The sequence below is a fragment of the Onychostruthus taczanowskii genome, unplaced genomic scaffold (assembly GCF_017590055.1).
Source record: "Onychostruthus taczanowskii isolate IOZ18803 unplaced genomic scaffold, ASM1759005v1 scaffold76, whole genome shotgun sequence".
Taxonomy (NCBI): Eukaryota; Metazoa; Chordata; class Aves; order Passeriformes; family Passeridae; genus Onychostruthus; species Onychostruthus taczanowskii.
The window spans coordinates 216,667-244,091 of NW_024505450.1; the positions used below are offsets into that span (position 1 = coordinate 216,667).

Here is a 27,425-nt window from a genome sequence, read left to right on the forward strand (position 1 = left end):
ATAACTCACAGGTCTATAATACACTTCAAAGTTATGTGAACTTTTGTAATTGAAAATGATGCTACTCAAAGAAGAAGAATTAAAGAAAAGGTATTAGGTTTAGCATCTTTTCCTTGGCTAAAATTAATATATGAGGCATTAACGTGGCAGTTGCCTGTGTGTATGTGCAATGTACAGACATGGTTTCCAGGAGCAGTCAGAACTGACTTTGGAAAGGTGATACTTCCAGCTCTTCATCAATGTGCCTTGCCCAGAAAAGCTCTGACAGCTTCATCCACTTGCTATGTACAAAACTGCTTGGTTTTTACAGTAAGTGCAACAAATTCGTGAGCAACTTGTGACCTCGCAGACATGACAAAAGCCACTTCCATCTCAAAAGAATAAGACATGTCCTAGAAGAGTAAAAAACTGAGTGCTCTGAGAAGTGGGGATGACCCCTGCCTAAGCTGTTCCTTAGTTTTAGCCTCTTGGCAGACCATCTGGGTAGTAATCTTGGTGGAGTTGCTAAAGAGAAGCAACCCCAGTCCAGGGGGATCTCTCAGACTGGCCTGACTCAACATGCCAAACAGATATCACTAAGTGCAGATCGGTGCAGCCAGCACACCAAAGACAGGCTGGCAAGTCTTTGCTGTAGGTAGTTTTTGAATGTTTGCAGTTTGGGTCCATGAAACCTTCAGTAGCAAAAAATGTGTTCTGGGCAAACTCCTTGATTTCAGTATATGAAGTTCATCAAAATGGGCATATCAAGATATTGCCCATCATTAGAGGAAAACCATCATGGCTGTCATGAACTGGGGTTTTTTGGTCCTTGGATATCATGAACTTGCACTCTGCTAGAAACTGCTTAGTTTGTTTGCTTACATTGAAAATGCTGTGCAATCCTGTTAAATCAGTATGAGTGCCCAAATTTTTTTTTTTTGTTAATGTGGCAATTGATTATCACTAGAAACCCTTAGTGTAGAAAAGATTAATCTGTAGCTCTAACAAATAGGGGAAAATTGCATTGATGTGACCCATGTTGTGTTGGCAAGCTGTCTGGCAAGTCCTGTTCCTAGCACTCTGGCATCTCATGTGAAAAACTGCTGACTGCAGAGTAAGGGTTGTGCAGTCATGCCAAAAAGTGGCATGAGAAGAAAGAGCCAGTAAGACTATTTATAATATGGCAAATAATTGAGCTACATATCAATGTTTAAAAATCTTTTGAAAGATGGGATTCAGCTGACTGAATTTTGCAGTTTTATTTAGCAGTGAAGATTAAGGGTATTATAAAAATAGTGCACCCTTTCAGAAAAGCTGTTTGGTATTAGAAATTAAAAATATATAATGCATAACTGAAGGAAATTTCAAGGGCATGAAGAAGAAGTGGGGTCTTATTTATTCCACTGCAAACTTTGGAAGAGATCTCAAAGAAATAAGAAATTTGGTTTGCTTCTCTTCAAGTATTATGCAAGTTTTGCTGTAAGCAAAGAAGTCATCAACAGAGTCTAGTTTCCTCTGCAAGCACATACCTTCAATACATTTTAAACAATTACTTCAAGGATCTGAAAAGCAAAGCTTGGGTTTTAGTCAAGCTTGTAAGGTCTCACCACGATGATGCTTCTAAATTATTTCAAAGAGAAAAACAAAATAGAAGATTTCATGTTCCTTGAAAAAATATTTGCGTTTGAAATCCCATACTGAAAAGATTTGAGGACAGTTTAGAAAGCTTTAAGTAAATTGGGAAGGAGTTCATAATCTTTATCCAAATAATTTCACTGTGGAATACTTGATGTCATTTTTATTACGTAAGGTGTTGGTCTAGTAAATAGGCCCCACTCAGATAAGTACTAGCATATTCATTTTTATATGAGAGGTTATTTTTAAAAATAAAACATCCTCTCTGCAAAGTCTTCCTGTAAGACTCACACATTATCAGCAAGTATATAAGTCTCTAAAATTTTTTTTCATGTAAATAGTCAGTGTTGCTCCTAAAATTTTATAGAATAAAACTGCCTAAGTAGATGCAGTATGCCCTCTGGTGTTTTGGCCAGATTTAAAGGACTGTGTTGATTTGGCGTGGCCTGGGTTTTTGGTAATGGGGGGGGGGGGGGGTCCCACAGGGGTCTTATGTAAGAAACTACTGGGAGCTTCCACCATGTCCAACGGAGCCAAGCTCTGACGGCGCTGAAGGTGGACATGCTGCTGGCCCAACTGGAGATGTTGGTAGCGCCTCTGAGATAACATATTTAAGAAAATCAAAGCAGCACAAGTGCAGTTTTCTCAGGACTGGCACAGCACCTCTGCCAGGGGCATCCCTGGTGCAGTGATGTGCCACGGCTGCCTCCATCTCGGTGCGGCCTGCAGGGAGCCTTGCCTGCCTGGCAGCCCCTCGCCAGCTACGCCGCAGGCAGGGCAGGGGCAGCAGCAGCAGCTTCTCCTTCCTGGTGCCCTGCATGAGGAGAGGTGTTGAATAGCACCAGTGCCATGGTGGCTGCCTCTGCCCACGTGGTGGCTGCAGGGCCGCGAGACCAATGGCGAAGACACGGCAAGTGATTCCCCAGTGTGGAGCCTGGATGAAATCAACCTCTGAGCACTACAGGATCCTGCAGGAATCTTTGAATTAATGGAACTTGTTGGCAATGGTACCTACCAGAAGCAATTTTTCTTCTAGTCAGAGAAGAGGAGGAAGTGAGGAAATGTGAGGGAAAAACAACATGGCCGCTCCAGGGTCAGTGGAAAAATAAAAGAGGCGGAGGAGGTGCTCCAAGCGTTGGAGCTAAGATTCCTCTGCAAGGCGCAGTGAGGACTGTGGTGGACAGGCTGGCCTCCTGAAATGTATGAAGTCCACAGGGAATGCAGAGATCCACTTGCAGCCCATGGGAAAAGTGCTCATGCTGGAGCGGGTGGATGCCGGAGCAAGCTGTGATCCAGTGGGAGACCGAATGGAGAGAGAGTGCTCCTGCTGCCAGAGACAGAGACAGAGGGCCCTTGCTCCCAGACTAGAGCAGCCTGTCCTCAGAAGACTGCACCTTGTGGACGAGTGACCCACATCACAGCAGTTTTGGGAAGACTGTTTGCTGTGGGAAGGACCTAACTGCACAGCAGAGAAAAGACTCCATGAGCAAACAGATCTCGAACGACAAACTGACCAAAATCTCCACATCCTGTCCCTTCACTGCCATTGGGAATGAGCGAGGGGCTGGGGAGAAAAAAAGGTGTTTTAAGGGATTCTTTTACTTTTCATTATCCTCTGACTCTCTTAGTAATAAATTTACTTTATACCTTTAAATGTGAACTTGTTTTGCCCTTAGATTGTTTTTCTCCCTGTCCTTATCTCAAGTCATGAGCCCTTTGTTATTTTTTTTCCCTTTCCTCTGTCCAGCTGTAGCAGCAGAGGAAAAGTGAATTACTTTCCTGGGTGCCTGTCTTTTGCCCAGTGCCAAACCACGACAGGGACCCAGCCAGGGTCTTGCCCTCTTCTTCTGCTTTCCCCCTTTGGTATTTGTGAGAAGTGTGATGGTGTTTTAAACCTGGTGGTGAACTTAAGACATGCAGATCAGTGTCACCTTAGGCTAACAGCAGGAAAAGTAATTGGAGATGATGGCTGTGTGATAGATGAAGGGATGCAATGTCCATCAGTTAGAAAACAGGGGGAGTTCACTGCTCCCACGTTTGGCTGGTGTTTGAGCAGTGCAGCTCTGGTAAGTGATTTTAAAAGTTTGTTACAGAATCTGATCCTACTGGCTAAGGCAATCCTATAGAAATTGAAAAACCTCATAAAATCTTGTCTTTTGTTTTGAGAGAGAGAACAGAAGAGTTGTAGTATGTAATAATGGCTTTTCTTTTAAAGATGAAACAGGAGACAGCTGGAAATTTTCCTGTTTTCCAATTTCCTAGAAATAGGAAATGCTTTAAACATCTGAAAATGTGACACTAGGAATCCATTTTTTTATGACAACTTACCTAAAATCTCAAACTTCCCCCTTGTTCTGTAGAAATGAGTACAACATGCTGAGAAATGGTGTATCATTTGCTCAGGTACAACCTTAAGCAAGAATCAAATTCTGAAATAAGAATTACTAGGCACAGGCCTTTATTCTGCTCAGTTAGTAGTGCTTAAAGCTGTCTGGTCTTGCTGGTATCCCATGGGATTTCACTGTGTCAGGTAGTCAGGAATTATAAGTTTTATAATTTATTGAACATATGCTTCTTTTATTCCATGGGAAGAAATTTAGGTTTGAAGAACTGTAATTTCTTTCAGTCCAAACAGACAGGTCACTCAATACTGGTGTTAAATGGCATTTATTATTTAACAAAACAATTATTTATATTGATCTTTTAAATTTGTTTATCTCCACATTACTTCCTCCCATAGTCAGTTGCTCTGTAAAACTAGCAAATCCTCATTGGAGAGCTGTTAACCAGAGACTATTTGAACTATTTTGTTTCAACTATGAAGTTCATTTTTCATGGTTCAAATTAAATTGTAAATAGTGACCTGCTTAGTTTGGTTTGTCCTGTTCATAATTTCTGATCATCATTTATATTATTTAGTAATTCCATGCAGTATAAGTGACATGAGAAAGGTTTCCAAACTGGTGTCTGAAGTTTTAACTTCCCTTTACAGAAAAGTTATTTTGCTTTGTTTCCTGTCACCACCCCCCTGAAGAATTTCAATATGTCTTGCAGACAATTTGATGATTTCAGGATCGTTTCAGTGCATGTTCTTTCTTTTTTGTCCTTTTCAATCTTAAAAGCTTCAGCAAATACAGGCAGTTATGCTTAAAACAAGCAGCAATTCAGTGGAAGTTCACTGCTTATAAAGCAATATTTGAGTGCCTTGCCCATACAGCAGTTCATTTTGTGTGTAAGGAGAGAAAGGCATGGAAAGGAACATGTTTTGCCATCTTGCAGCTTGGGAGGTCCCAGCAGAGAGAGAAGCTGTGGACAGCTGAAGTAAGCTAAAGAAGTTCATGAACATGTCAACGCACAGCCTCAGTCTTTCCCAGAATCCACAAGAGTCACAGGAACATGCATTCTGAAAATGCTTTTTTCCCTCCTTTGGCATGTAGATAGAATATCTTGATTATGTATACAGAAGTATAGCACATATATATTTATATATATATATATGTGATTTATATATATATATATATATATATATATATATACAGCACTAACAAGGGAGTGCTGTAACGAGAATGTATCTTAAGACATTCCCTTGTACAAAATTTGCTGAAAATGCAGTATATAAAGTAGTTAACACTTTGCAGTATATGACCTCTTGGTTTTTCATTGTTATCCTGAATTTTCAGATGTGACTTATTTGATATTTTATTTCAATTATATTAATGTCTTTTAATCATTAGTTTATATTTTTATTTTTCAGGTCTGGCAAAATGTCTCATCAGAGAAAGAGAATTTTCATGTGGCCTTGAAAAAGGAAGAAAATCAAAGCACCCAGGAGTGTGATTCTCAAGATGTAAGATTAGCTCACCTGAAAAACAAGGCCTAATTTAGGCTTTATGAAAACATGAATGCTTTAGGCAACTGTTATTGGGACTTTTCCTATTCAGGATGGTAGGCGTATATTATAAGCCCACTATGTTCTGTATTAAAGTGCTGAGGAGCAAGTGCTCTTTGCTATCAACCTGTGCATATATATTATCATGGTTTCTTTTAAAAACTGCTTAATAGAACTGGAAGAGCTGTTGCAGGAAGAGCACTGGTGGAAAGTGGTGTCATTTGATGTTTAACCATTTCAAAAATTCCTTTGTTCCTGGTTGAAGTGTTGCCTGCATTATAGTGAAATGAAAAACCCTTATTTACATATCATTATTACTAATTTATTTCTAATAATCAGGCACAGCCTTCACAGATGCTTTGTTTAACAAAGCAAAGCCTTTGGGGAGGTGTAAGACATGACAGCATAATAGTAGAAAGGATGTGCTATCGTTCACTGCCAGTCTAGGAAAGCTGTAAGCTGTCTTTTTCTTATGACAGCTCTGACAGAAAGCTAAATCTGGTGCTTTTACTGAGACAATACACTCAGTCAAACAGCACGGTATGAGCTCTTAGCAGAAATCTCGAATGCATGTATTGGGGCTGTAATTATAAAGATACAAATAGGAAAAAAAAAAAAAATGCGCAAGACAAATTCTGTTGTGAGAGTCTGCTCTGACTGTTGAGGATTTTCTTTTCAATAGTTCAAAAAGTATAGTGCTACTCAGACTAATTTGCAGGTGAAATATATATATTGAATATTCAGTATATATTGAATATATTGTTATATCTTGAGATAAAACCAAATCCTGTGCAGGTAACTGAGTGTCTTGCTGTCAGTGATCATGACAGTGTGAAGAAAATTCTGGAAAAAAAATCTTAGATAATTCAATATACAATAAATTTGTAAAAAATTATACAGCATCCATTTATTACAAAGGTGTTACAAGTTCGTTCAGTTATAAGTTACCTCCCTTCTGCCATATCCTCTACAGTAAAAGGAGAAATTGCACATCCATAAGAGTGCATACTTTGCTGTTGCATGATTCTTAATATCTAAAGGTAAAAGAAGCTTCAGTTGTTAATAAAATTTGAAGGAAGGAAAGAAAAACATGTAAAATTATGAAGCTGGAGTGAACTTCATTGAGATTATGACTAGAGGTTAGCTATTCCTTGGAAAAGTTGTGTATGGCTTGATGAAATGCAGAATACTTTCAGTAGAGACTGAAATAATTTAGGCTAAATACTTGTGTCAGAAAGTTTAAACGGCTCTTTTTTACAGAAATGAATACATTAAAAGAGAAAGAAAAAGAAAATAACTCTTAATATATTTCAAAAATCAAAAGTATTTAATTTATGTATCAAGTACTGCGATGAAAGACACCTAAAAGATTAATTTTTCCATAAAAACAAGGTTTTATTTATTTAGATTAGCTGGTGGTCGTTTTTTGTACTTCTAGCAACTAGTATTTTTAACTGTTTAGTCAGTCAGCAGATGGACATGCTGTCCCTCTTAACATAGGTTAAAATGGACATAAAATAGTGCAGGTGATGACATTGGTCTGGCAACTTTTTCATCATCATCATCATCATCATCATCATCATCATCATCATCTCACATTAACAAAGAAAGAAAGAAAGAAAGAAAGAAAGAAAGAAAGAAAGAAAGAAAGAAAGAAAGAAAGAAAGACACAAGGAAGAATTCAGATTAATTCTTTGAGAACTGAACTAAAAATGTCTCTTTCCACAATTAGCCTCCATGTATTGGCATTGGAGGTCCCACCTTAAGTTCTGAAAGAACTGGAAGGAATTTATTTTCCCGAAGGATCATGTTAATTCAGTAATACAAAGCTGCAATTTGCACCTGTGAACACTATCACTTGGAGAAAGTTCAACACTTAGGAAGAGTTTTAATTGTGTTTTTTCATTACTTGGCTGTGTGTAATTTTTTCTGAAGGTTTTACAGCTGCTTAACTTCCAATGAAGGAAGATTAAGGTTGGATGGTTAAGGTTTTTAAGAAAAATTAGTGAAGATGTACTTAACTCTGTTGCTTAGAAACCTAATATTTCAGCAATCCTTTCTCAGAACTTTACAAAGATCCTTTTATTGTGTCTCATAAAATGTGATTTATATTTTGGAAGAATTAAGGCAGTGAAGACTAACTAGAGAAGAACATGCAATCTTACAGATACTGAGGCAAAAAATAAAGCAAAATGGTTAGTTGCTAGTTCCAGCTGGTATTTTTAAGTCTGTATGGCTTAAATTTGTGATCTTTCTGCAATTTTGTATTTGTGGAATTACTGTTCACACTAATTAGTGTAGTTTACATTAGAGCAAATATAAATGAAAATTTATTGACAAATGACATACAGAGTAGCAAATTTGGAAATTAGACACTACTGATATTTATCTGTAGTGAAATTTGACATAGAACCAGTAATAGTCAGAAGTAGGTAGAATATCCTGTGATACATCATCTGAAATTAATAAAAAACAACAAAAAATATGAACTTCAGTATTGTAAAAGTTTCTGTTCTTTAGATTTTTTGTACTTTATTAGAGGCATCTTGTCAATACTACTTTTTCTTAGCCTTATCCAGAGGTGTTTTCCTGTGTCTGACTTCTGAAAGTCTCTTTGCAGAACCAGAGTTCTGCAGAGCTTTTTCTCCTGTATCCCTTCCTTTTGGGATTTTGGCTCTTACACCATAATTTACTTCATTCCCTTTTCATGTCAAACAATTCTTATGCACGTAACATATCATTTTAAACCACCTAGTTGGTATTGCTAAAGCATTGAAGAATTTATAAAATTATTCTTTGTTCTCTGTTGTCATATTAGATATTTTGCTTTGTCCTTATAGAATCTTCTCTGATAAATAGAAGTCATAGTGCTTTTATTTACTGCCTTAATTTCGTGCAGTAAAAAAACACTGTATGTTCATTAATCGTTCAGTGACAAAGGACATTCAGTATTGAAGCCAAAATTGTACACATTTCTAAGCAAATACAGCATTTTGCTATTTCTTAAATCAGTTTCAGTTTCAGATTTGATCACATTGCACTTTCCAGTTGTTTTCCAAAGGGCGTAATAAGAGAAAAAAAAATAGCCATCTTTATGACAAAATTTCAAACTAATAAAATCCTTAAAGTAAATTTGATTCTGTAAATGAGGACTAGGAAGGTCGTAAGAAGTTGCATCATCTGAGTTTAACCATCCCCTTAGCACACTGTGATCTAAAACAGGAAAAAGATATGAAAAACTGCAGAGGTGTCTTCTGAAAAGGTATACGCACATTTCACATACTTCTTGTTCTGTATCTTTATCCTAAACAGTGATTAAAGCAACTTCCAATATAGATCTGTAACAAATTCGTGAGCAAATCTGATGAAACATGTCTATGTGACATGAACTGTTAACCTAACCTGGTTATTGACAACTAAGATAACTAGTTTGTCAGTTGACCTAACCACACCATCCTTTTCACCTGTATCTGCTTTATTTTCTTCAGAATTAACTCAGTACTTTCTCCCCCATCACTCTCTACAAACAACTTCCATATCTGCTTTTTGTGCCTTCTGAAGCCAAAAGGAGCAGCAATGCAAAGGGACACTGAAACTCCAGTGTCTGGGCAACTAAATCTGTAGCATGCACTTTAGGAGGAGCAAAATTATTTTCTAACAGCAAAAGCTGTGATAATACCACTTATTTAAACTTGATTTCCTGTCTACTTGTAAATTGATTATTTGACCTTAAATTGTTATGATATTTTCAACCATAAAGCCAGTTCTGATTTGCTGAGTTGATGCAGTAGAAAACACTTGTAGTTACATTGTTCAGGTGTTTGCAGATAAAGTTGCATGATTTAATAGCCAGTGGACATGCTGAGTTCTGACAGGCTTGTTGAAATTTTTTTTTAATTAAAGATGCACCCTTAGTTTATCTGCCTTTGTCATTTATGCATCCAGCTGTGAAGCTCTCCAGCTTTGCAGTGTTATTTACTAGGACAGTTGAATACCATAACTTCTCAAATTTTGTATACATTACCAATCAAGATGCAGATTTTATAACCAGAATTTCACGCGCAGATACTTTGTTACTTGGGCTGCGTGCTAAGCTGATGAAAGCAGTACAGCAAATTATTTTTGGTTTTTGATAGTTTCTACCATGTCAAGCTCTCATTCTCTCCTTTTGTAATGAGTGTACCTCTCATGGGAGGGAATCTGACAGACAGAGAGTCACTCAGACGAACATACGAAACAATCCACTAATTGGCATAGAGGGACCTAACAGCAATAACAAAAGTTTAATATTTTGCTTTCTTTGTTTGTCACCTTTGGTTGTGAAAGGTATTCTAGTTCATTGGGTTTAAATTACTCCACTGATCTTTAGCTGAGGGACATAAAAATATATATGTGTTGTGTGTATTTATATATTCATGTGTTTATATATGCATATATACATATATATATATATATATATATATGTATATACATATAAAAGCCCATAAATACACACATTGGGGTGCGGGGAGGGTGTGTGTGTACGTATGCCTGAGGTCATACGTGGATGGGATTCAGTTTGGGTTCTGTTAAACCCAGTCCTGTGTGTGTGTCAGTGTGTCAGTGTGTCTGTGTGTCTGTGTGTACACCTCATCCATAGGAACTGGTTACAATCCTGGCTATTGAACTGTTGTTGTTCAATCTGTAATTTATTTGGTAATGATATACAGTGTTTCACAGTGACAAGGAGTCAATAATGAATATGTTATGCTTTAACATCATGAAGACATTTCTGTGAAAAAGTCCCTACTATCTTCCTCCAACAGTGATCCATATGATGTGCTACTAAAAAGAAAAGATCTCTGAGTGAAAAAATATGAAATACTACAGACATAAGTCTTTATTGCTCTTTTTCTATGAAGATAGCCTTTGTTATCTGGTCTATGAAAAGAGTATGCAAGAGTACTCACTCATAAAGCATTTTTATCCTTTGCTTTTATTTTCTCTAAAGCAGATCTGGTTATTTTATTTTCTTCCTTTGCATATGTCTTAAGAAGTTGACCTTTAGCTTTATTAATGCAATTAAAAGGTTTTGCTTCCTATCTCCTATAAATTATGTTGATGATATAGGCTACCTGATTTCATGTTCTGGTATGTACAGTCAGAGAAAATTCTGGATATGTAAATTATCATATTTAATTAACATTATTTCTATCCTCTTCATTACACATTTTGTCATACTATTGATTGTTTGACCTATAGTATCTTTTGTCCTCAAGCTGCACACCTGGAAGTCACCTAAATCCTCATTTTTTCTGAATATGATTCAGCTTGAAATATTTTTTAAAAATCTAGATTAAGAGTAAATAATTTAAATTGAAGTCTTGACAGGACCCCACTTATAAGGTTTTGAATTCTTAAAAGTCTACTAACAATTGCTACTCTGTCATCTGACTTTTTAGTCTTTATCTAAGACATAAACCACGCTTGTCTGATGTTTTATTTGATTTTTTGTCATAAAAGTAGTAGGTGCTTTATCAATAGACTTTATTTTAATCAATACTGCCTTGATTATTCCCTGTATGAATCCAACTTTTATTTGCTACTGTTTAGAGTGGGAAAATATGAAAAAATCAAATCCATCTGCATCATCTCAGAAGCTCACTTCAGTAGCTTAAACATTAATAAACCCCCCCACTGTTACACTGGAAAGAGTCTTGATGACTTAAAACTTTAAAAAAAACCCTGTCATTTTCACTCCATTTAAATGTATTACTTTTCATAGCAAAACAAATAGAGAAATTTCAGTGTGAACTCATTTTAGAGTAATGACCAAGTATTATGAATATTTGACTGTATTTCATATTTCAATTCCTTTTCTTATGGCACCTTAATCCTACTCCTGAAGGGACTTTGATTTAAGTACAGTAGAATTTTCAGTGTTGAGTAAATCTCTGGTTTCATATCTGGAGATATCCTTGGTTCGAAAATCTACTTTGTAATTAATTTTATTTATGCTGTGCAACTCTGTTTCCCAGATCCTAAAAAGCATATTGGCAAAGAATATAACATTATTCCTTGAATAAAATGACAGCAATTAATACAACAAGATTTTTCGCCTTGAGAGTCATCTGACTTCCCCATTCAGTGACTTTATATTCCTATTCAGGGATTATTATACCTAAGAGATCTAGAGTTTAGACAAGAGAATGGTAATAGAGAAGTTCTAACTGTAATGCTGATTTTCTACTGTTTGTTACTATTCCCTCACCCATAAAGGACACTTGTAATTAATTTTCTGTTCCCTAGGACCACTTGTAGAAGTAAACTTCACTATTGGTGATGAGATTTAAGCATGAACAAAATAAGCTGAATTGATAAGTATCAAGTTGTAAAACTTGCTGTCACTAGACTATATTGTTAAAGATCATTACAGGGATGATGGGAGTCTGGGATAAGCTTAGCTATGAAAACTTTGTTCCATTTCATCAAGTAGGTTTAAAAGAAGACCTGATGATTTTTTTTTTTTAAACTGAATATTTTTGGAAAAAAATATGAAGTAGTTATCTCTGCCATTGCTATTGACAGGTTGCCAAGACATGTCTGGGGAATCGTAATGATTCAGCATCTCGTTTGAAGGCAGCAGAAACAGGGACAAGCTTTCAGGTATTCTCTTTCACAGTAATTGTTGGGGTTTTACTAAAAGGTCTTGTGAAATGCAGTTACTTGAAGTATACTTTTGCATTCTTCACCAAGTTCTGTCTCAAAAGAGAAGACTACTTAGTTCAGACTTTGCATCTGATTGCAATTCATCTGTTCAAAATGTTTTCTGGCTGGTAAAAATTTGCAACCTATTAAATATTTTAAGAGCTAGTAGTCAAATGAATTAGTAGTCAAAATACTTAATTTGATATTGTGATGTCTGTAGCCCTGGGAGCAGGAGTAGGGAGAGATTTCAAAAATAATTAAATATTAAATACATACATAATTGGTTTTTATGTGTGTGTATATATATATATATATATATATATAATATGCAATAATATGAAGCTGTATGCAGCATCAGACTTGTATGGTTTTGCACTGGGAAGGTTGTTAACTATGCTTTCTTTAATAAAGATCAGGACCCTTTTCTAGGGAAAATTCCATTGCCATGGAATTTTAACATACTTTTTTTAATTTCTGCTTATGCATATATGTATTCTACACACCATGTTTTTACCTCTACAGAAATTTCACAGCCCTCCATGGACTACACCTGAAGATAAAAAATCACCTGAAAAAAAGGAGAAAAAATATGAAGAATCAGTTAGTACACCAGAAAAAAAACTCTAAATGCTACTAATCTACATTGAAAAATGCCATTCGCTTCCATCCTCATGTTCTGTTAGCACAAAGGCATGAAATGTCCCAGGTTTCTAAAGCATGGATTTTTCACTATTTTATGAATGTCTGTAAATTAGTCTAGAACAGACCAATTAGTACCTTACAGCAATAAGCCAGAATGGATGTTTGAAGAGATGCTTTGTAATGCAGTCCAGGTTTTGAATTCTTGTTCTACCTTATCAGTATTGTATACTATAAATTACCATCTTTGTAAACAACAGTCATTCTCAAGTATATTTCTCAGTCTGTTTTATTTAATGTAATTTTGTGGCAGATTAGGTTCTAATATTAAGGGACAGTCAGTGTGTGTGGGGAAAGATAACCATATTTGTGTAACCATATTTGAAGTACAACCCTTAAGTGCAACTGTAAAAAGAGAACTGTGTGCATGGGGGTCCATGTATACTTACCCTTTAGTAATTCCATCTCAAATCTACTTACTTACACAATAAAATATGTTTATTTTGTTCTTTTTTTCCTCACTGCTATCTTAATTATCTCATTTTTGAACACTGAAAAGCTGTAAGAATTGGAGTTTAAGGGATGGGGATAGAGAAGATCATTGCTTTGGGGATTGAAGCAAAATTTTGCAGGTGGTACTGAGTTACAGTTTCATAGCTGGATGACAGCCATGAGAAGTCAGTTTCATCTCTTATATTTGTGCTGATCTCAATAGGATAAAATATACTTTAAAGGGTAAAGCCCTGCTTTGTCCACTACAGTTGGCCTTTGATTACTCCATCAGGGAGGATTGATTGGAGTAAGCTCTGTCACTCATGAATTCTTTCAGTTTCTTCTCAGTCACATACTCTATGACAAGAAAGCAGAAAGAAAGGGAGGAGGAGAATGTTTTGCTTGTTTGTGTGTATGTCATTATTGGTCTAATTTAAGAATTCATATGCCATATCTTTTTGAGATGCAAATCTTTCAAGAACAGTTGGAATAGTAAACTGCCAGATGCAATGCTATGCTATCCCTAGCAAAAAGTGTTTTAAGCATTTCTGACTTGTAAACTTCCACCTTTGTCTTAATGCACACCCCATTACATTTTTCACTAAATTTAAAGTAGTTATAATAATTTACTTTTTCTTGCTTTGTGTCAGTTTAAAAGCAGATAGAAAAATATTTTATTTGACTTAGTGGTGCTCTGTCTTCAGTTTTAGCATTTAAGACGTGACCTCTCCTTCAACAGTCTCCTTCAGTACCTGCCTTTTCCTTGTTGGTATGAATAATCTTTCACCCTGACACTTTGTTTATGCTCCTCTACTCAATCCTCTACTCAAAGGTAGATAGTTGCAGTTCCTCTGCCTTGAGAAAATACAATTTTAAAAAGAAAAAAAGCTCATGAGCTAACTAAATGGTGACAAAGTACGGCTTAAGACTATCCATGTTAGGAGTCAAAAGAAATTCAATTCTGGCCATAAAATTATTCACAAAAGAGACGTGGCTTTTTGCATCTGGTCCTAAATCTTGCTGAAGACAGTTTGCTGTCTTTCAAAATTTTCAGTGTGCAAGAGACTTGTGATCTTGTAATATCTACAGCTGGCATTAATTTCTAGTGATGCCAAAAGCAACATTTCTTTGCATATGACACACCTTAACTGAAAAGGTCACTGAAACTCTGTTTCAGTCATCTGTCAAGAAAGGATCTCCACTGCACAGAGGGTGAAGCCCTCCAGCAGGACAAAAGCCTGTGAGCACAATGCTTCCTGTAGCTTTAGAAAGAAACCTTTGTCAATAGGATCCCCTTCATCAGGCAGCCTGCAGTAGATACCAACCACAAGGTTCCTTCGCTGCCTTGGTCACTGATTCTTACCTACAGTCTTTTGACTTGCTCGTGGGTGTTCTTCAAAGGCAGCTCCTCGCATGGAATCCACTTCTTGATGTAGAGGGCAATCCCTCCATCTCTCCTTCCTCCCCTGTGTCTTCTGAGCAGGCTGTAACTTAGTGACACTCCAGTCATGGGATTCATCCCACCAAGTTCCAGTAATGCAACAAGGTCATAACTTTCTTGCAGCACAGTGGCTTCCAGCTCCTCCTGTTTGTTGCCCGTGCTGCATGTGTTGATTTGAAGGCCCCTCAGCCTGCCTGTCAGCCATGTCACCTTCCCAAAGGAACACCCCTTTTCTTCCTTTGACATAATTTTCTGATGTTTTCCTTGTCAGCTTTTGTTACCTTGCCTTTCCTGACAAAGCCAACCCTAGACTTGCCTTGGCCTCTTACTCCCTTGCACTTCATTGCCTTGCATGCCCATCTCCTGCCTTGACTTGCTTACAACTTTTGTCCCTGGCCTTTCTTAGCTTTGTCCACCCTTCTTTTGCCTTGCCTTTCCCATCTGAACCTTGCATTTCCTTGCTTACACCTCCATGTCCTTCCCTTGCCCTTCCTACCATTCCATGGTCTTGCTTTGCCATAGTCAGTCACACTTCGCCTTGACTTTCCTGCCCCTTCTTTCCTGTCTTTGCCTTGCCTTGCTTTCTTCTCCTATGACTCTCATTGCCTTGCCTACCCTTACCTTGCTGTGTTTTGCCTTTCTCTGATTGGTAGACTGTATCTTGCACTAGAAACACTCAAGAGAAGTGCTTTCCTTCCCAAAGAGTGGAACTGATGTTCTCTTGCAAGAGTTCACCATCAACATTTAGATACCACTAGCAATAAAGATCACACAAATAGATAGACCCCAAATGAAAGGTGGTAGGACAGAAAGTCCTCCTGATGTCAGCTCCCTGGGCAGCCTATAACCACCTTAAACAGTGGCATTACATGCTTTCCTTTCCATGGAAAAGAACTTCCTGAATTTTTCAAAAGCCTGCCAAAACTTAGGTTTTGGCTTACAACAATGCATGTATTCAAGGATTGCTGTCACACAAGAGAGAGAAGGACAGAAGTAACTTGCTGGCATTTACTTCCCATGGGCAGCTTATAACCTACAATTTAGACACCAGGACTCCATGCTTTCCTTTCCAGGAAAAAGGCCTTTCTGACACTTCCACAGGCAAGCCACAAAATGAGAATACAACTTCCAATAATTAATACATCCAAGAATTGCTCTCACACAACAGAGAATAGAAAAAAAGTGATTGATGGCATTTCCCTCTCATGGACAGCTTATTAACTCACCTGAAACACAGTGGGTACATGCTTTCCTTTTCCCAAGGAAAAGCTCTTTCAACAGGCTAGCAATTATACGAGGATAAAGACTGGAAAGTATTGCTCCTTCACATGAGAGGGCAGGACAGAAGTGATTCTTCAGCATTTTCCTACCTCAGCATCCTATAACATGCACCTAAAACACTGTGGTGACATCCTTTCCCCTGGAAATGCTCTTTTTCATACTCTAAACAGGCCAGCACCAATACAAGGATACCACCTCCAAAAATGAATACGTCCAAAGATTGTTCTCACACAAAAGTGGGCAGAACAGAAGTGGCTTGCTGGCATTTACTGCCTGCTGGAAGGCTACAACCCACATGTGAAACACTGAGGCTGTATGCTTTTTGTCCCATTGAAGCCAGGCACCAACATTTAGGTACCGCAATCAAGAATGAGCATGTCTGAGCATAGTCCTAACACAAAAGTGGTAGGACAAAAATGTCTTGCTGATCTTTACCTCCCAGGGCAGGTAAAGATGTAATCTTTACAATCTGTACGTGAACCACTGTGGCTACATGCTTTCATTCCAATGGCAAACCACTTGTGGACATCCGAAAGTGTATGCTGAATATAGCTGAGAAGGAAATTGCACACCACAATAAGGTGGGTGCCCTTTACATGTTGCAAGGGAAAGGTGTGTGCCACTTCATGTTCGAATACATGTTTGAAAATAAAAGAGTAATGTCAGTGCAATCTTTCTTTCCTGGAACATTTTGTTTTGAGAGTAGAGACAAGACTTTTCCCACTTTTGATCTGCATATTTTGTGGTTTAAAAATACCATGATACATTTACTTCTTTGGCAAGTGCACACCACCATCTAGTGGAGCTCTTGAAAGGCAGCTGTCCTGGTTTAGGGCATATTTTGGAGGAAACCTCTGAATTAGGGTCCCTCTAGAAAGCAGATCCAAGTGGCCCCTCCCCCAATTGGTTCAGGAAAAAATTTATTTGGAAAAAAGTGGAAAAAAACCTGTTTATTTAACAGGCAAAGCATTCACCAGCACAAAAATTGAACAATATTAAACAATAAAACCTCCTGCCAGTCTGAAGAGATGACAAACTCCCCTTTATGGGCTGTAGCTCAGCTCTCTCAGTCTGTGATCTGTAACTTCAGGACAGCAGCACTGGGAAGGTAAAAGCCAACAAATGCTTTCTCCTGGTACCCTTAGGGATCAGTAAATGGGGCCGTTCCTTTTTGGATCCTGCATTGGCGAGAGAGAAAAAATGTGAAGGCATATAAACCTGAGAAGAAAGTGAATTTACGCTGTGTTATGTGAGGGACAAAACAGTTTTTGGGTTTAACATACACATCAAAGAATATCAATAACAGCACACCGCCGGGGCTTTGAGCTTTCCTGTCCTACCATTCTTCCTCAGCCCTATGTACAACTGTACATTTTCAGTCTTGCAAAGACTAGTTACAAAATTAAAAACAAAAACATTCAGCAGCTAGTCTTACAGATCAAGGTGTGGAAGAAGGAGTGAGTACTGGACTGAACCCTTCTTTTTCAACCTATAAACTGCACTGCCAACGATGTGACTATTCTTTTCCCTTCCCAGATATACGCAGGATCTCATTCTTTCAGTCTTAAAAACTGAGAAAAACAGAATCCAAAACCGCAGCCCTCCACTTACTGCTCCCAAACAAAGGTGCTAGGAGAAAAAGATCTTGAATTTTACCCTGCCTTTGTCACCGTTCGACAGTTCCACTGCACAATGATGTGTATTTGCAAAAAAGTAAATGGACAATGGCTAACTAAGCAACTCAAAGTACAGATCCAAAGCTGAAAATGTCACTACTCAAACACAGCATGACAGGACAGAAAGATGCTTGGTTTCAATTTCTGGATTCAACAAATGAAATTTATAGCTGAGTTCATCTATTGAATACAATCCAGGGCTTGCTTCCACAAAAAAGTTGCTAGGTTAGAAAGTGTTTAGCAGGCCTTTACCTACCATTGACAGCCAGAAGAGAACTAGAAACACTAGAGCTGGATACTTTCCTTCCCATAGAAAAGAGCTTTCAAACACTTTCAAATTTTGTGTAATGTATCCAGTAATTAATATGTCCAAGGCTTGCTCCAACACAAAATTTTCAGGACAGACACAACTTGATGACCTTTGCCTCCGATGGGCAGCTGCAGTAGATCAGTTGTTTCACTTCCTAAGGAAAGGGACACCCACTTTCGATATCTGGTGTACAGCTAACATTGAATATTTCCACTGAATTGCTCCCACATAAAAGGTCCCGGGATATGATGGTCTTGCTGGCCTTTAACTCCCATGAGAGTATTTGATCATCTATACCTGTGTTGAGAAATACATGGAGAGGCACAAAAGGACCCTACATTTTGATAGCATAGGGCATGAAGACCAGTGGTGCCTCCTAGGTGGATGGACACTGAAGGTCTCAGGGGAAAGCGTGGAATTTGTGCATGGGTGGACTGTGAAGGTTAAAAAACCAAGGGGTTCCTCTGCTTGGGGTCCCTGGTCCGAGGCACCAGTGGGAGCTCTTTCTGTGTTTAGCATGACTAAGTTGCTTAACGGAACAGTTTAATGCTATATTATGGAAAATCCAGTATTGAACAGGTAAGGAGACCTGGTCTGTCTGTCTGAGAGTATGGGTGTTTAGGGAGTCCACCAAGACACCCACAAGGCTCACTGGCATTCCCACTACGAAGAGGATGCAGTCCCACCAGTTAAAGTATCTGGTAGTGGGAGTGTGACTGCAAGAGTGCTTCCTGAATGGTCTGAAAGGGAAGTTTCCCTAATACAGAAATGCAGAAAATGTGAGAAAACACTGAAGTTCTTAAGATACTAGCCCACCTGTGCTCTTTCAAAAGTATTTCAATCATAACTACATTTGATGCCTCTTAAATGAATCTAAATTCACAAGTTTGCATTTGTAAGAGACCAGAGGAAAGCCTGAGTGGCTCAAAACAACAAGGTGGGAAAGCAGCAGAGGAAAAGGGTGAGCTCTGCATGGGTGGGACAGTTAGCTCACCTCCTCCTCCCAGCCCTGCCCTGGCTCTTTGAGCTTTCTCACGCTTGGCTAAGCAGTGATTGCTCATTTCAGAAGTCAGCAGCAGGTGAACACTGTAACAGGTGTGGCCGAACATGTGGGACCTTCATAAGTCCCAAAATGTTGCCAGAAATGTGTAATGCACCAGGTGCAAGACTTTGAAGCTGAAATTAACATCGACCTGCCTGGGAGAGGACCCCAGGGGTCTGAAGCTGATAAAGAGCAGCAAGGTGTATGTCCTGTGATGCACTCTCCAGCCTTGGATTTAAATCTGTTGACACAATGCTGGATTTCTCTCTCTCACCCTCTCCCTCACCCTTACAGTCTTCTCTTTGAAATGTATTTTATGCCTGATGGAAAAAAATTCAAATCATCAAAGATTCAAAACCTTGCCAAGTGTCTCATTCTATCTGGATATTCCAAAATTGTCAAGTGCCTTATCCTGTCTGTTTTTTCTAAAGTCTGCAAGTAAAAGTTCTTTATACCAAAATCACGGAGAACTTAGTTTTTTTCTTCCTCACACCACCTATATTATATCCAACTAACCTTCTCCTAAATCCTCTGAAGAAGACCAGATATAGACCAGATTAGAAGTCTTCCTTGAGGGAATTTCAGCAAGATTAAAATCTTGTCAAAATTAAGTCAGGATTTAAAACATTAAAACGATCTTGAACTTTTTTTGCCCATGCATCTGCCTCCTAAATTTCCAAATGGGGCAGGATTTTTCCCAGACAAAAGCTGCCACAACCAAGAACTCAGGCTGCCTTTGGAGTGCCAAATGCCTCCTCTGAACGGACATCAACACACTGGGGGGATTAGTTTTGTTTGACAGGGAAAAGGGCCGGCCTTCGTTTCCAAGGGCATGTGGCCCCAAGTGGGTGGCCACCTCCTAAAATTCCAAATGGTGCAGGATTTCTCACAGACCCAACCTGCCACCACCTACAACTCAGGCTGCCCTTGGAGTGCCAAACACCCCCTGCAAACTGGCATCAGGATGAGTTTTGCCTGAGGTGATGAGTTTTGTTTCCCATGGAAAAGGGCTGGTGTACGTGCCGAGGAGGCTGTGCCCTGCTCAGGGCCCTGTGGCCCCAAGGGGTCTTCTGCCTCCTAAAATTCCAAATGGCACAAGATTTCTCTCTTCCACAACCAAGATCACAGGCTGTCCTTGGAGTGCCAAAGGCCTCCTCCAGAAGTACATCAACGCTCTCTGGGGATGAGACTTGTTTGATAGGGAAAAGGGCCAGCATTCACGTCCAGGACACATGTGGCCCTCTGTGGGCTGTCGCCTCCTGAAATTCCCAATGGCACAGGATTTCTCCCAGACCAAACCTGCCACCACATACAACTTGGGCAGCCCTGGGAGTGCCAAATGCCTCCTGCAAACTGTCATCGAGAAAACAGGAGGGTTAGTCTTGTTTCCCATGAAAAAGGGCCAGGGTTCATGTCCAGGGACTTGCCCCACCCAGGGGCCTGTGACCCTGAATGGCCTTCTGCCTCCTAAAATTCTGAATGGTGCAGGATATCTCCCAGACCAAAGCTGCCACAACAAGGAACTCAGGCTCTCCTTGGAGTGCCAGACATCTCCTCTAAACTGACCTCAACACACTGGGGGGATGAGTTTTGTTTGACAGGGAAAAGGGCCAGCGTTCGTGTCCAGGGGCCCATGGCCTTACATGGGCTGCTGCCTCCTAAAATTCTGAATGGTACAGGATGTATCCCAGACCCAACCTGCCACCACCTACAACTCAGGCAGATCTGGGAGTGCCAAATGCTTCCTGCAAACTGACATCAGGACATTGTGGGAACTCAGCACATCACTCCGGATGTCCAGGGTTGCCGAGAGAACCCTTGGGGGGCTAGGAGGCCTTGGAATGTTGCCAAAAGTGTCTGGTGGCTTGACTTTGACCCTTCTAGAGATGTATCATCTGTATGGGGAAATGAGAAATCTTAGGGTTTGAATGGTGTATTCACAGGGTGAAATATAGATTTTAGAGTTTTGATACACGGGGGTTATGGAGACAAGATGGAGGATTCAGGACGTGGTTCAAGTTCTTCTTTCTTCTTCTTGTCTTCCATTTTCTGTGGTGATGTTGCCACTTGTGGATTAGTTCATGGTGAAGATGCACTTGTTAATAAGGGTGAAAGGTACTGGGAAATAAAGGTAAATATGTTAGACGTAGTTTTCACTATAAAAGACACAGCCTCCCCGTGAGTGGGAGAGAGTGCACTGGGCTGCCTTGCTGAACAGACCTCGGCTGGCCAGACAGAAAATATTGTAGATAAGAAATAATAAACAAGATCGAAGACCAAAATCTCAAGAGTCCAGACTCGTCCTTCGAAGCACGGCCTGCCCAGAACCACCTTTCCCATATTGGGGCAGAGACAAATAACAGCGAACCCCGAGAGACATCACATTTCATTGAGTGAGAGCTCCATGGAGAGTTTGGACTGTGTGGAACAAAAAGGATATGAGTGTACCTAAAGCTGAGAAAAAACTGCTCATGGCACACAGTGGTTGTGAGTAGTATACACGCAGAAAAGCGGCAAAGCTGAATGCCATTGCTGTGCTTCAGTTCTGTCCGGATCACATACGGCAAAGAACAAAGCGGCAGAACACCGGGCTGGTTTGAGCAGCGCAACAAATTGCAAAATTCCAGCTGCAGTTCACAATCAGAGCTAGCTGAGAATGCTCTTGCTGCTTCAAAAAGTAACGTGCAGCCATTGAAACGTGGGGATAAGCTTCTTCTTCACCCTCAGCGTTACCAAGTTCTACAGAACAGAAAACGTTCCTAAAGTAGGTGTTCTCTAAACAGCTGTGAAACAGCACACTGCCTCTCTGTTCCTTCCTTCTCAGAGAGGCATTCCATCTGCATTTTCCACTCTCGCAGCTCAGTTGCCAACTTTCAGCAGCTGCTTTCCTAGCAAAAGGCTCTAGAAATACAAACCAGTGCGGGGCATCATTTTTGGCTCTTCCCACGTAAGTCACATCGAACTCACCCCAGCTCTGCTCCACTGCATCTACAATTTTGTTCACTGCATGTCAGAGCCTAAAGGCAAGTGCAATTATTTCCAGAGAAAGAAGAGGAATAAGTAGCAGCAGCACAAGTACTCTTCCTTACCCCTTGCCACTGTGCATTTGGCTGAAAGGGCAGAGGCAGCCAGGCTTTTCTCACAGCCGCTACGTTGCACACAGCAGCCGGCTGCTATGCGGATTTGTCTTTTGCCGTTTGTAACCTGCTGCACTTTCATTCTCCTGGAGGCCAATCGTTGTCTACTTCTTGCACAGAGCACTGTGGAGCCAAGCGCTCCTAGGTTTTGCTTCTGCCGAAACACCTCTGGCTCTAAGAGCACTGTATTCCACCTCACTTTCCATCTGAATGTACACAGACAGCTTCTCAGCTAGATGTCTAGCAGAGAGCTGTGCCAGGACAAAAACCAGTCACCTTCTCATCACCCAGATTCTGGTGCTGTGTTGAATGTCTCATATATAGAACAACTCACCCAGGAACTGCTTTGCTCGTGCCACATTCTGCTGAGCAAAAGCTCCAAGGAGAGCTTTGACTCTGCAGAGCAGAAAACATACAAGCGTACCTAAAGCAGAGGAAAAACCATGCACAAAACAGAGTAGTTCTATAGAGTAGATGCACAGAAAAGCAGCAAAGCTGAATGCCACGGCCGGGCTTCAGGGCTTCAGTACTGTTCGGATCACATAGGGAGAAGACTGAAGCTTCCATGTGTGATCCTTCCCTCATGCCATTCTGTTTGGATCCTAACTGAGCAAAACTGAAAGATTAGGACAGTATCCACAGCTGAGAAGGATGAGTGGTCATAGCAGGCGTGTGTTTGAATTTTGATGGCTGCAGTTGAAATTGTAGGCAGCAAGCAATTTTCTCAGCTGGCACTTTTGTGAGCTCGGTTTTTGCCCCATGTTTTCAAGTGTTAGCAGACTCAGGGCGAAAAACTTTGTTAAGGTAAAAGCGTTTGTTTTTTCCTTTGCGTGTTGTGTAAAGAGGAATATGCAGCTAGAAGGGGAAGATCAGAGAAATCTTTGTGTGCTACACTGTAGATTTGAGAACTGATACCTTTGCAACTGAGCTGTGCACTCGGCTTGTTGCCAAGGTGGGCTGGCTAAGTTTCCCTCATTTGGGAGTGGACAGCGCCATCGTGTGATTCTTTTTCACTGGCGCTGACAGTGCCCGGGAAAAAGGCAAGCGCTTTCCTGGCCCTGACCCATTCGTGCTGGGGCAGATGCGCTGTGGATGCTGGCTCTTGGAGACTGACAGGATGGGCTCCTGCGTGTAGCACAGAAGGAAGAGAAATCGTTTCATTGTTGGCTGAGCAGCTTATAAGCTGGAAAAAAAAGGCAATTGCAGCACGGCCTCTTCCTTTTAGAACATTTTCTGTGTGATCAGCTGCTCAACATGTAACTCGCACGCACTGAACTGCACCCACCTCTCTAGAGATATGCACTTTCTCTCAAACTCTATGTACCATCCTACGGTCTCAGTCTCACAGATCCCAAACCCCTTCAAAAGATCCAGCAGCCAGTTGCAAAAAAAAAAAAAAAATAGTCCTGCAACAGTGAAAAGCTATTGCTGGCTTGCATAGTCCCTTTGCAGTTTGTAAAGCAAGACAAAACACACCAGTGATTTGCACTTTCCTTCTCAACTACATATATCAGCACATTTTCTCAAAGTTGCAGAGTCCATCATGGAGTGAAGCGTTTCCAGCTGCAGTTGAGACACTGAGAGATGTGCCAGGAGAGAAAGCATTTGTTGCCTTGCCCACTTCCCTGTGAAACCCAATATCCGCTGCTCAATCACTTTCACATTACTTTTGGTGTTGTTTGGAGTCCATGCAGCAAGAGATCTCACAGAAGTGCTAGGACAGAAGACCTTTTTAAGGTACTCCCTTGTCGTAGCCGCATTTGAGTTGAGCACAAGGCACTGTATCTTCTTTTCCAGCTAGACCTGCCATCCCTTTTTTCACTCTCACATCTTTGTTGGAAACGTCCAGCAGCTGCACTTACTCAGAAAGGCTAGAGAAGAAAAAGCCAGTACAGAGCTGCACCTTCCCCTTGCCTTATGTAAGGCACATCAAACTCACTTGTGCCTTCTGTCTACGCCTTTTCTGCTGCAGCTATTTCCACAGAGGGCTGGAAGAAGAATAGGTAGCAGCACTAATACCTCTCGTTGAACTGCCTCCTTATTTCTGCCACCATGAATTCTGCTGGCAGGCCAGTGGCAGCCACGCTTGTCTTGCAGCCAGCACGCTGCACACAGCAGCCCGGTGCTCTGCCACTTCCTTCTTGGCCTTTTGAGTCCTGTTGCGTTTCATTCTCCCAGAGGAGAACCATCGTCTTCTTCACACAGGCCACTGTGCTGGTTGCCGAGTGCTCCTAAGCATTGCTTCTGCCAAAACACACCTGGGCCATGCACTTTCCTTCTAAACACTTCATACCGTAGCATTCTAGAAGCCTTTCTTGTCATCGGAATCAAAATGGAAATCTTCTCGGCTGCACCTCGCTTCAAGAACTGTGCCAAGAGATCAAGCTTGCCTGGAGCTTGCCTCTGAGACTTGTATTTGCACCACATTCAAGGGGCAGTCCTCTTTCTTTTATGAGCTGCAAAGCACCACCAAATTGCTGCACAATTTGCAAGGCTCTCTCCAGCTAGAAGCAGCGTATCCCAAATTACAGCCTCACAAGGACTAAAGTCCTGGAGAGATGTCTCGCACAGCAGAATGTGCCAGGATAAAATCATGTCCTTCACATTCCTTTCTCATCCATCTGACTGTGTTGTGTTGAATGTCTCGGGCATAGAATGGCTATGTACTTCCCTCCTGCCACATTTCGCTGCGCGAGGGCTACTTAGAGAGTTTGGACTCTGCAGAAACAAAAAGTGATATGAGTGCACATAAAAGCTGAGGAAAAACCCTACAGAAAACTCAGTAGTTTTGTTTAGTAACACTCTGAAAAGAGGAAAAGCTGAATGCCATCACTAGGCTTCAGTTCTGTCTGGATCACATCAGGTGAAAAATGAATTGGCAGAACACCGGGCTCCTTTGAGCAGCGTACCGAATTGCAAAAGTCCAGCTACAGCTCATTCACAATCGGAGTCAGGTCAGAATGCACTTGTTTCCTCAGAAAGTAGTGCACAGCTGTTGAAACGTGGGGATAAGCTTCTTCTTCCACCCTCAGCGTTACCGAGTTCTACAGAACAAAAAGCTTTCCTAAAGTATGCGTTCTCCAAACTGCTATGAAACAGCATGCTCTGTACCTTCCTTCCTTCTGGCAAATACTCCTACAACAACTGCCTAAAGCAGGACAAGAAAGGATGCTTGCCAGAAAATGCTCTTTGCATCCTAGAAGTTGAATTTCCTGGCATTTAATACAGCTGCAGGCAGGTAGGAGAACTGTTGAAATACTCTTTTAGGTGGGAATGGCCTTATTAGTTCATGAAGTGGCTGTGTAGTTTATAATCTGTGTTTTGTATTTTCAAGATCTTCCTGCTTTCTGCACTACTTTCTTATAAAAATTGCCTTAATCATAAATTCATTTTCCTATCTTTAGAGTAATAACATGTTTCTGTAGAACTAGATAAGATGCATAGATTTTTCTGAATCCAGATTTGATATGGCACTCTAATAGTTTTCATCCATTTTTTCTTTACTAGAACAATTAAGCAAATAGATTAAAACAGATTTTCTGGATTCCTTTATAAGAAAAGCCGGGTAAGAGTAGGAAGCTGGAATTCTGAGAATGCTTTGTGTTTTCTTCTCTACCACTTTCAAGATGTTAGTGATAATTTTTCTTGATTTAATTGTATACCACAAAATTCTGTGTTAATTTTAAGATGTGTAAACACTGAACCCTGTGGCTCTCAGGTGTTTTGTTAAAGCATGGAAATAACTGAGTTTAAATCTCATTTTCCAAAGTGAAATCGGAAACAACCTTGTGTCCTCTTTTCACAGAGATTGGGTGTGGCTGTCATTGCATTGATTAAAGGGATGGGACCACGATCAGACTAAACAATTTATTGCATAGAAAACGTCAGGCTCAAAAGCCATGAGATTTATAAGACAGCCAGCAGTCAGCCATAGTCTAAGATGGTCACAAGTTCTTTGTTTCAAGACAGTATATAACTTTCTAATGCAATGGACAGTCACCACAGAGTATGTTTTGCTTTTCTAACGTGTCACCCTTACTTCTTTCTACTCCAATGTGGATAATTTTGTCCAATAAGGTCTGATTACTTGTACACATATATTTCTCTATTATAATATCTAAACTCTCAGCTTATTCTATTGCAACCACATGACTACATTACTACACTATAAAACCCCCTCATCACTTTGTCTAATAGTTTCTTGTTTACTTAAGGCATATTCTTACTTATAACTACAGAAATATAAGTGTATGATTTCTCTGTTCAATGTTTGTGTACCTTCCTTCCCCATCAATCTAGACTTCTTCCAAGGCCTGCAAATCAAACCCTCTTGAGTCTGTAAAGATTTCTATCTTTCTGATTCTCACAAATGGGGACTCATCTGTGGCTGTGTAAAAGCTCTGTGGTGCTGTAATGGCCAATTCACAAAGGCATCTGTGGTGAAGTGCTAATAAAAGCTACCACACTCAGCACTGTGGTGTGGTGCTCTGGTGATGCTTCAGGTTTTAGCTTTTATATATTTCAGAGTCTGTGCTGCTTTAGTGTGTAGTTCTGATCTTCATTTCAGGGGATCGCAAGCTCTCTTCACAGAGTAGGGAGACAAAACAATTCCTTCTTTAGCTGGGGACAAAGGACAAATTATCCAAGTTTCAGGCCCAAGAGCATAAATAATGGTGGGCTGAAGAGAGAAAACAAGAAGGATTTCATAACCTGAAGCTATAATTGGGCAATTAACTCCATTATGCAAATGGACCAGAATTTATAAAAGTGAGAGGTCCTGTGACCAGTTGTCCATTTTGTGACCATTTTGGTTCATCTTGGATGCAGTCCTAGCTGGGCTCTTGTGCTGCCCAAGTGGATCCATTGAGGCCTTCTGATAAATCCCTACTTTACTCTTCAACTCTGTCTAGTCTCTGTTCTAGGTCAGCCTCCACAAGGCATCAATTTCTGGTGACCCAGATGGGACAGAAGGCATCTGGAAAACACAACAGACCAAGCCAGAGGAACACCCAGCTCTTGCCACCCCCTCCTACCGACACTCCTGCGTGGCAGGTGAGAATTCTACTGAACCACCAATACATCACAAGGCTTTACTGGTAAATCCCCTTCTTGCTCCTTCTGCCAGTGAAGTGGGTCAAGGGGTGACAGAAGGAAGAATCCTCCATATTTGCAGGATGTAAACGTCTTGGCATGAGGTTGTTTCTGGTAGTCAACAGG

The 27,425-nt window shown here is 40.2% G+C and overlaps 1 protein-coding gene across 1 annotated transcript in view; it reads left to right on the forward strand.

Moving 5' to 3' along the window:
• The window catches only part of LUZP2 (leucine zipper protein 2), a 152,797-nt gene extending 139,450 nt beyond the window's left edge, over positions 1–13,347 (forward strand). Inside the window, exons 10-12 of the mRNA XM_041423248.1 lie at positions 5,369–5,461; positions 12,071–12,148; positions 12,713–13,347. Of these exons, the coding sequence (XP_041279182.1) occupies positions 5,369–5,461; positions 12,071–12,148; positions 12,713–12,817 (276 nt within the window). The 3' untranslated portion in view covers positions 12,818–13,347. The remainder of the gene's footprint in view (positions 1–5,368; positions 5,462–12,070; positions 12,149–12,712) is intronic.
• Positions 13,348–27,425: the final 14,078 nt, after the last annotated feature.